Source organism: Metopolophium dirhodum, chromosome 1 (assembly GCF_019925205.1).
Source record: "Metopolophium dirhodum isolate CAU chromosome 1, ASM1992520v1, whole genome shotgun sequence".
Lineage (NCBI taxonomy): Eukaryota > Metazoa > Arthropoda > Insecta > Hemiptera > Aphididae > Metopolophium > Metopolophium dirhodum.
In genome coordinates this window covers 136,799,805-136,809,975 of record NC_083560.1, presented here as the reverse complement: position 1 = coordinate 136,809,975, position 10,171 = coordinate 136,799,805, and the positions used below count along the sequence as shown (strand labels likewise).

The window sequence follows — 10,171 nt, the reverse complement described above, 5'->3', positions numbered from 1 at the left end:
CACCAGTTCAAATGTTATCCCTAAAAACTTATTCACAGGATAGCAGACTACCTCCTCTTTTTAGGGACGTATTTTTTATAGCTGTAGGGTGGATGGTTATTTTTAAATAATTTTTCAAAATTTTAGTTCAGCAAACGCTTGCTTTATGATATTTTATTTCGTACGATATGTATCAATTGTACGTAATATACTCTACTCCGGTAGAAACGATTCGGTTTATAATTCATTAAAAATCGAATTATTGTACCACGACTTAGCCAAGCACATCCCTGGCTTCGTTAGGATATCCCCTTTTTGGGAAATGCATTTTGGATACTTACAATTTGCATAAAGTGGTGGTGAGGTAGAGTTGCCGCATGATGCCATAAATCCGGACTCTCTGCAGTAATCATCTCCTCAACGCTCACCAGTTCAAATGTTATCCCTAAAAACTTATTCACAGGATAGCAGACTACCTACCCTTTCCAGGGATGTACTTTTTAAAGCTGTAGGACTGTGGGTTATTATTTAATAATTTTTCAAAATAATGGTTTAGCGTACGATTGCCGCATGATGCAATCTATTCGGACTCGCTGCGGTAATCGTCTCCTCATCGCTCACCAGTTCAAATGTTATCCCTAAAAACTTATTCACAGGATAGTAGACTACCTCCTCTTTTTAGGGACGTATTTTTTATAGCTGTAGGGTGGATGGTTATTTTTAAATAATTTTTCAAAATTTTAGTTCAGCAAACGCTTGCTTTATGATATTTTATTTCGTACGATATGTATCAATTGTACGTAATATACTCTACTCCGGTAGAAACGATTCGGTTTATAATTCATTAAAAATCGAATTATTGTACCACGACTTAGCCAAGCACATCCCTGGCTTCGTTAGGATATCCCCTTTTTGGGAAATGCATTTTGGATACTTACAATTTGCATAAAGTGGTGGTGAGGTAGAGTTGCCGCATGATGCCATAAATCCGGACTCTCTGCAGTAATCATCTCCTCAACGCTCACCAGTTCAAATGTTATCCCTAAAAACTTATTCACAGGATAGCAGACTACCTACCCTTTCCAGGGATGTACTTTTTAAAGCTGTAGGACTGTGGGTTATTATTTAATAATTTTTCAAAATAATGGTTTAGCGTACGATTGCCGCATGATGCAATCTATTCGGACTCGCTGCGGTAATCGTCTCCTCATCGCTCACCAGTTCAAATGTTATCCCTAAAAACTTATTCACAGGATAGTAGACTACCTCCTCTTTCTAGGGACGTATTTTTTATAGCTGTAGGGTGGATGGTTATTTTTTAAGAATGTTCCAAAATTTTGATATAATATAATATATTTGCCGCATGATGCCGGACAAACTCCAAAAGTTCTCAACGGGGGGGTACCCCTTGATTTTTTGACGAAAAACCACGACTACCCCGATCGACACCAGCACTTACGACGTTGTTCGGGGACCTTAAGAAAGTGTATCGCCAAAGTTACAAAACGTTATTACCATTATCTCGTAGTGTAGAGGTATCCGCGTAAAGTTATACACTGATTTGACGTTTATATGGACCTGCTGCGGTAATCGTCTCCTCATCGCTCACCAGTTCAAATGTTATCCCTAAAAACTTATTCACAGGATAACAGACTACCTCCTCTTTCTAGGGACGTATTTTTTAAAGCTGTAGGGTGGATGGTTATTTTTTAATAATTTTGCAAAGCTATAGTTTAGCAAACGGTTGCCGCATGATGCCATAAATCCGGACTCGCTGCGGTAATCATCTCCTCAACGCTCACCAGTTCAAATGTTATGCCTGAAAACAATTTCACAGGATAGCACACTACATACCCTTTACAGGGACGTATTTTTTATAGCTGTAGGACTGTGGGTTATTATTTAATAATTTTTCAAAATAATGGTTTAGCGTACGGTTGCCGCATGATGCAAGCTATTCGGACTCACTGCGGTAATCGTCTCCTCATCGCTCACCAGTTCAAATGTTATCCCTAAAAACTTATTCACAGGATAGCAGACTACCTCCTCTTTTTAGGGACGTATTTTTTATAGCTGTAGGGTGGATGGTTATTTTTAAATAATTTTTCAAAATTTTAGTTCAGCAAACGCTTGCTTTATGATATTTTATTTCGTACGATATGTATCAATTGTACGTAATATACTCTACTCCGGTAGAAACGATTCGGTTTATAATTCATTAAAAATCGAATTATTGTACCACGACTTAGCCAAGCACATCCCTGGCTTCGTTAGGATATCCCCTTTTTGGGAAATGCATTTTGGATACTTACAATTTGCATAAAGTGGTGGTGAGGTAGAGTTGCCGCATGATGCCATAAATCCGGACTCTCTGCAGTAATCATCTCCTCAACGCTCACCAGTTCAAATGTTATCCCTAAAAACTTATTCACAGGATAGCAGACTACCTACCCTTTCCAGGGATGTACTTTTTAAAGCTGTAGGACTGTGGGTTATTATTTAATAATTTTTCAAAATAATGGTTTAGCGTACGATTGCCGCATGATGCAATCTATTCGGACTCGCTGCGGTAATCGTCTCCTCATCGCTCACCAGTTCAAATGTTATCCCTAAAAACTTATTCACAGGATAGTAGACTACCTCCTCTTTTTAGGGACGTATTTTTTATAGCTGTAGGGTGGATGGTTATTTTTAAATAATTTTTCAAAATTTTAGTTCAGCAAACGCTTGCTTTATGATATTTTATTTCGTACGATATGTATCAATTGTACGTAATATACTCTACTCCGGTAGAAACGATTCGGTTTATAATTCATTAAAAATCGAATTATTGTACCACGACTTAGCCAAGCACATCCCTGGCTTCGTTAGGATATCCCCTTTTTGGGAAATGCATTTTGGATACTTACAATTTGCATAAAGTGGTGGTGAGGTAGAGTTGCCGCATGATGCCATAAATCCGGACTCGCTGCAGTAATCATCTCCTCAACGCTCACCAGTTCAAATGTTATCCCTAAAAACTTATTCACAGGATAGCAGACTACCTACCCTTTCCAGGGATGTACTTTTTAAAGCTGTAGGACTGTGGGTTATTATTTAATAATTTTGCAAAGCTATAGTTTAGCAAACGGTTGCCGCATGATGCCATAAATCCGGACTCGCTGCGGTAATCATCTCCTCAACGCTCACCAGTTCAAATGTTATGCCTGAAAACAATTTCACAGGATAGCAGACTACCTCCTCTTTTTAGGGATGTACTTTTTAAAGCTGTAGGACTGTGGGTTATTAACCTAACCTAACCACTTGAGAATGGAAGTGTGACAGGAACTGTGATGTTTGTGGTGGTACTGACATGTACTTATCAGAATTTTTTGTTTTATTTTTTTTAGTTAATTTGCTAGGGGGAAGTGATCGCAATTATAATGTACAACAACACCAGTATAAATGCATAACGATTCAGTGTTGTTTCTGCGATAAATCTTTCATATATGAACAAACCCTTATATGGCATATAGATTTTTTTCATGTAAAAAAGATTTCTAATGTATCCAGAGAACGTCCAGCGGTAAGCTATTCATGACTTTTTTTAGATAATCCGACACTTAAATTTTACTTACCAAAATTTTTTTTGTAATATTATCAATACAAAATGGTATTCATTTATTTTTAACAGAATGTTATATTGTCGATTGCCTCTTCAATGTTGCACTTTACGAGCACCACACAACTGACTATGGATTGTTTATACCATTTCATCCAAAGTTTTGGAACAAACGTGAAAGGTGTTGAGTTATTTAAGGGTCTATTAATAAAAAATTGTGATTTGATTCAATATTTTATTAATACAAAAGAAAATGTAAGTCACAATTTTTATAATATATTTACAATCACACACATAACAATAATGACACAATATTTAATAACAGGTTCTTACAAGATACACTAACATTGAAAATATATTTAATTACATAAAAGCTGAGGAGCTTGAAAAAAGCATTGTATTTTCAGATATTAACAAAATCAACAAAATTGCTACAGATTACATAAATTTTAAATTTGACAAAAAAATCGGAAAAAAAAAATTAGCAGTTCTAAAAAAACAAACAAAAGATATTTTAAAAAGTCAAAAAGTCATACATTACTCCAAATTCTTAATTGCAAAAAAACTTCCCATTCAAGAACATTCACAAATTAAATCCATAGACACAATAAATTTTTGTTATAACAACCAACCTACATCATTGGAACCATCTGAAACAATAAATGAATATCTCAAGTACGTCAAGTGTATACAAAATATAGATTTTATGTTATCTTCTCTGATTTTCTATAAAACAACTCCTACGCTCAATAGGTAAGTGAAATTGCGTAATGTTGAGCAAACTAATCATCTTGCATACCATTTTTCAGTGTCCAAGTCTGTGACGTTAGTGTGTTAAAAGCACTTTTGCTAAAAAAACAAGAATTGGTGAAATTGAATATCATTGTGAATTATATCAACACATACTCAAGTCAAATATTTGGTTTTGTTGATTCAAACGGAAGATCAATTATTAATAACTCATCGTTTATTACAATGAACAACATATATTCCGTAGATATACAATTCAACTTGTTTATTTCAACTTTGGAAAGTTGGTGGACCAATCCATTCAATGACATGGGATACAGTCAACCACAGTAAGTTAAAAAACCATATTATATCACTAAAATAATTAATTCTTCATTAAACATATTATAATTTTATATTAATTTATAAAAAAACAGATTGCCAACAACCATTGGGAATTTTCAAATAATTGTAGATGATGAATCGATAGTTGAATTTTTCGTCCCAACAATAATTGATTTTAACAAACGTTTGATTTTGGCATGCCTTTATATCTATTACAAATATTCCGTCAATAAAAAACACACAGTATGATATAATGTTTAGAAATTTACTTACTATATAATTATTTAAAGTGTATTAATGGAATTACAATTATTTTTCTTATAGTTGTACAATATTTATAATCATATCACCGTAGTAATGTGCATAATAAGGCATCGTTTTATTAACAAATCAGGAACTAAAAAAGTACTATTACAGTTAACAGAAGAAAATTACCTAACAAAAAATATTAAAAACGAATATCAGGGAAAATTATCAATTATTGAAGAAATCACAAAACACAAAGATGAAGGCATTATAAATGAAATTTTAATCATAACAGAAGAAGTGTACATGAAAACAGCAATATTTTATAATGTAATTATATTTATTTGTTTTAACCAAGACAGCAATTTTTAGTATACAAATATTATTATAATATTTTCATTACGAAATGCATTCTGGGAAGGCACTAATGGTTCACAAATTTAAATCATCTTTCTAATTGTGTGTTTGTTTCAGCTTCCAACGACAGTATTTTCGAAATATATTCAAAAATGTACAGGACCAGTCAATAGGGAACTAATTTTCGAAAAATTTCAAAAAAAAATCAATTTCATCAAAAAATTTTTAATTTATATAACAGACATCCATCAAACAACCTTCGATACTATACACAGAACTTATAATAATGAAACAGAAATTTACAAGAAAGAATTACAAAACCTCTTAGCCACACTTCCAAAAATAACAAAAGACTCAACATTGACAGCACAAGAAATCAAAGAACTAATAGCAAAACATCACTCTCAGAATCCAACAAATTATTTCCAAAAATCAAACTTATCACCATCAACATTAAAATCATTTTCATCTTCAAAATTACAATTTTATCGAGCACCTTCAAAAATACAAAAATACATACAGAAATATTATCCATAAAATACTATTTAATTTTATTTACTCAACTGTTAGAATTATCCATTCTTCATTTCAGGTTTGACGTTTATATGGACCTGCTGCGGTAATCGTCTCCTCATCGCTCACCAGTTCAAATGTTATCCCTAAAAACTTATTCACAGGATAGCAGACTACCTACCCTTTCCAGGGATGTACTTTTTAAAGCTGTAGGACTGTGGGTTATTATTTAATAATTTTTCAAAATAATGGTTTAGCGTACGATTGCCGCATGATGCAATCTATTCGGACTCGCTGCGGTAATCGTCTCCTCATCGCTCACCAGTTCAAATGTTATCCCTAAAAACTTATTCACAGGATAGCAGACTACCTCCTCTTTCTAGGGACGTATTTTTTATAGCTGTAGGGTGGATGGTTATTTTTAAATAATTTTTCAAAATTTTAGTTCAGCAAACGCTTGCTTTATGATATTTTATTTCGTACGATATGTATCAATTGTACGTAATATACTCTACTCCGGTAGAAACGATTCGGTTTATAATTCATTAAAAATCGAATTATTGTACCACGACTTAGCCAAGCACATCCCTGGCTTCGTTAGGATATCCCCTTTTTGGGAAATGCATTTTGGATACTTACAATTTGCATAAAGTGGTGGTGAGGTAGAGTTGCCGCATGATGCCATAAATCCGGACTCGCTGCAGTAATCATCTCCTCATCGCTCACCAGTTCAAATGTTATCCCTAAAAACTTATTCACAGGATAGCAGACTACCTCCTCTTTGCGGAAACCGTACGCTAAACTATAGCTTTGCAAAATCCTGTAATTCTCTACGTATTGTTATTCAACTCTTTATTGATAACGATTTGTCGTATAAACGTCAATTACTTAGCATTCGTCTATTCGACGAAGTAATTCTTACACTTAATATTACACTGATAAAAATATTTCAATCCATTCAACAAAAATACTTCTTTATTAAAAATTTCATAGATCACATTCTCAAAATTCATTTTCCAAACGTTTCCTACGACAAAATTCAAGAAAATTACATAACTGAGGTACAGAATTATCAAAACAATTTAAAGAGTTTGCTCCAATTATTGCCCAAAAAATCTATGGATTCATCACTAACCGTGGAGGAAATTCTTCAAATGATACAAAACCAGCATGCTTTGGAATCAATAACATACAGACCTCCTACAACTCCAGTTATAATAAATCAATTTTCAGAATCAAAATTAAAATTTTACTCAGATAATTCTGAATTAATGAAATTTATAAATTTATTTTATCCGAAAGGTATTAAACATTAAAAAATTAAATTTTAATTGTTTTAGCTTTAATAAGACTCTAATATTAAATAAATTTACAACTCATGTCATATATTACTAAGAAATGCCTTTTAAGATTTTCCCTTCTTTTGAATTTCTTAGGGCAATATTGACACTGATGTACCCCAACAATAGCGTGTGTTGTCATATGGTTATTGTACCACGATTTAAATTTAAACAATTTGTGGCAATCAGCACATTCATACTTGTCATCTGGAACTAAAAAAATATCCAAATAATGCCTCCATAAAAATAAAATATACAGTTAGCATTGTTATTACTTTCATCACTATTTGAATTGGTACAATCGTCACTGGTAGAACTAGCATAATTGTATTTACTCTCATCACTCTCATCATCAGAACTATTATTGCTTACATCATCATCACTGTCATATAGTCTATGGCGATCAATTGTTACTGCTGTATATAAATCACAATGGATGAAGGTCATATTATGATTTAAAAAAACCAGTCTACTTTACTATATGAGTAACGACTGATTAGACAAAAATGAACAAATTAAATGTTTAAAAACAAAAATAAAAATCCAAAATGTAACTAATAAAACTCACATATTCAGCAGATTTCAAAAAAAATTTATATTCATTTATTGACTTGGAACTTTGTTACTTTACCGGACACCCTTTTTTTTGGGTTTTTTTTTTTTTAGACTTATGTAGTTAACTATACTGAGAACGATGGTGAAGTCAGAATTTGGCGGTCGGACTTAGTTTCGAAGTTATGGCTTAATGAAGTTCGCTATCTTACGATTTTTGGAACTTTGTTACTTTACCGGACACCCTTTTTTTTGCAATTTTTTTTTTTAGACTTATGTAGTTAGCACTCTGAACCTCAACACAATACTACGTTTCGTTTATTATCAATGTCTAATAGACTGTGTAGTGTGTCGATTTAGTTTACATATGTATTTATGTGTCATATGCGTTTGCAATGATTTTCAATGTCAAAAAGAACAAAAGAACAATGAATTTTCAGCAGTTGTAATGTAATGTATATTAGATGTAAGCAAGTACCTCGTAGTACGCAATAGTATACAAGTAATATAAAAAAAAAAAAAAATACATACATAATTGTAAAATCAATACATCCATTGTTAAATTATATGAAAGTTTACTTATTATGTTATAAAAATGTAATGTAAAATAATACTCAAACATAAACCTCATACACTTATAGACATGTTATGTACTGCAATGATTCTGAAAAAAAAAATTTAGTTTAATACACTAACATAATAGTTTTTTTTATAAAATTGTATAATCACCATTAATTTGCGATGACGGTATAATTCATTTGGAGCATGGAATCTGATATTGCATACGGTACATTTAAATGGCATTATTCCAGTGTGGATTCTGTTATCATGGTACTTTAGTTGCCTAACGTCACAAAAGTTTTTGTCACATTTTGAGCATGAAGAAGAAGAAGCATTACTATGCTTAGTTTTCGTATGATATGACAAGTTGAATTTTAAATTAAAAGTTGCCGGACATTTTTTGCATTTGTATACTGTGCCACCGAAATGTATCGTTAAATGTCGTCTCAAGTTATCCTTACGTTTGAACACTTTTGAACATTTGTTACATTCAAAAGTTCCTGGCCCGTGTGTCAATTGATGCTTCAGGTACCATGACTCATGTTTGAATGTAGCTTTACAATGACATGTATAACACGACTGGAATTGCGTTCCACCCAAGTCTCCTTTGGAAAATGCGTCGCTAACGTCAATTGGAGTTAACTCTAAATCACAGCTGTCATCAATCACGTGTCTGGTTTCAGTTGTGTTGATGGTCTCTAAAAATCAATTATAATTTAATAATAATCTCTGTCCAATTTACATCCTTTATTAAGGAGTTAAGGTGATTAAAGTTTATAAATGATTGTGTGTTTAAGTTATGATTTTTCATTTAATATTATGGTTGGGTACAATAGGTATATAGTTGACAACAGTGGCGTCCAACCCTATTACTAGGTGTAGCGGTCGCTACACCTTGAAAATAAGGGGAGGATGGGTATAATAACATAAAAAAATCAACTTGAAATATGTTCATAAATAATCACAATTTATATTAACTAATACCTTAATATTTACTAATATTATCAACTAAAATATGATGAAATGTATAAAATAATATAATTTTAAGTCTGTAAGAGGGTGGCCGGTGGGTGGGTGGGTTAAATTCTTTCTTGCTACACCTGAAAAATATATCTTGGGCGCCACTGGTTGACAATAGTGCAGAAATTCATTCAATGAAAAGTAAAATAATAGCAGTATTACCTTCAGTTTCAGATGATTCAGGAACTTTCACTGTAGTTGACTCTGGTGGGTCCACTACCATAGTCTTTACTGTAAAACAAGTAAAAATGTATTTAAAAAAAAATGCTTACAGTTAAATTATTAAATGTAAATGTGGTATGTACAATTTGACATTGTGTGAGCAACTGATTGAGGATTTTGAATTCCATGGTATGTACCAAGGTGTAATATTAAATAAGCTCGGCTCTTGAAATTGAGCATGCATAAATTACACATACTATTAGAATGCATGTTTTAGAAAATATCGTTGTAGACTCGTTTAAATACATAGGATTCCGAAAAAAAATCGAAAAATTCGGCTGGGCGCTAAACTAGATGAAATAATATATATATATATATATGAATAATTAAATAAATAAATATTAAAACATTAAAAAAACACAATCATCCAACATCTTATGAAATGTTATCATGCCAAACGGACTAAGAGAGATAGCATGTGTTTTATCATAAGATGTTGGATGATTGTGTTTTTTTAATGTTTTAATATTTATTTATTTAATTATTCATATATATATATATATTATTTCATCTAACCCAACCTTCGTTTATTCGCACTGTACTAACATTTCTATCATGCGGCAACACTGTCAGTACGTGTTGAATGCAACTATCTACTAACCACAAAATTGTAGTGCCATTCATTTTGCAAGCTGTACTCGATGGTGACGAACAACGACTATAGCGATTAGCATGAATATGACTGTAGACGACCATGTGAGTATTA

The 10,171-nt window shown here is 32.4% G+C and overlaps 2 protein-coding genes across 2 annotated transcripts; one reads left to right on the top strand and one right to left on the bottom strand.

The window, feature by feature from the left end:
* The first annotated feature begins 4,555 nt into the window (after nucleotides 1–4,555).
* Nucleotides 4,556–5,855, top strand: LOC132932590 (uncharacterized). Its single transcript, XM_060998968.1, has 5 exons — nucleotides 4,556–4,659; nucleotides 4,747–4,897; nucleotides 4,979–5,230; nucleotides 5,375–5,749; nucleotides 5,850–5,855. Exons 1-5 carry the CDS (start codon nucleotides 4,556–4,558, stop codon nucleotides 5,853–5,855), a joined length of 888 nt encoding a protein of 295 aa, XP_060854951.1.
* A 1,274-nt stretch (nucleotides 5,856–7,129) lies between these two features.
* LOC132932589 (putative zinc finger protein 840) lies at nucleotides 7,130–9,466 on the bottom strand. Its single transcript, XM_060998967.1, has 4 exons — nucleotides 9,406–9,466; nucleotides 8,685–8,921; nucleotides 7,386–7,526; nucleotides 7,130–7,323 (listed from the first exon to the last, which is right to left on the bottom strand). Exons 1-4 carry the CDS (start codon nucleotides 9,464–9,466, stop codon nucleotides 7,130–7,132), a joined length of 633 nt encoding a protein of 210 aa, XP_060854950.1.
* Nucleotides 9,467–10,171: the final 705 nt, after the last annotated feature.

Excerpts from the sequence above, each read along its gene's own strand:
- LOC132932590 (XM_060998968.1), top strand. The coding sequence starts at position 4,556 with ATGAACAACATATATTCCGTAGATATACAATTCAACTTGTTTATTTCA. Across the intron at positions 4,898-4,978 it reads CCGTCAATAAAAAACACACA|TTGTACAATATTTATAATCA; the intron begins GTATGATATAAT and ends TTTTTCTTATAG. Across the intron at positions 5,231-5,374 it reads AAACAGCAATATTTTATAAT|CTTCCAACGACAGTATTTTC; the intron begins GTAATTATATTT and ends TGTTTGTTTCAG.
- LOC132932589 (XM_060998967.1), bottom strand. The coding sequence starts at position 9,466 with ATGGTAGTGGACCCACCAGAGTCAACTACAGTGAAAGTTCCTGAATCA. Across the intron at positions 7,527-8,684 it reads ATGTTCAAAAGTGTTCAAAC|CAGTAACAATTGATCGCCAT; the intron begins GTAAGGATAACT and ends ATTTATATACAG. Across the intron at positions 7,324-7,385 it reads CAATTCAAATAGTGATGAAA|TTCCAGATGACAAGTATGAA; the intron begins GTAATAACAATG and ends ATATTTTTTTAG.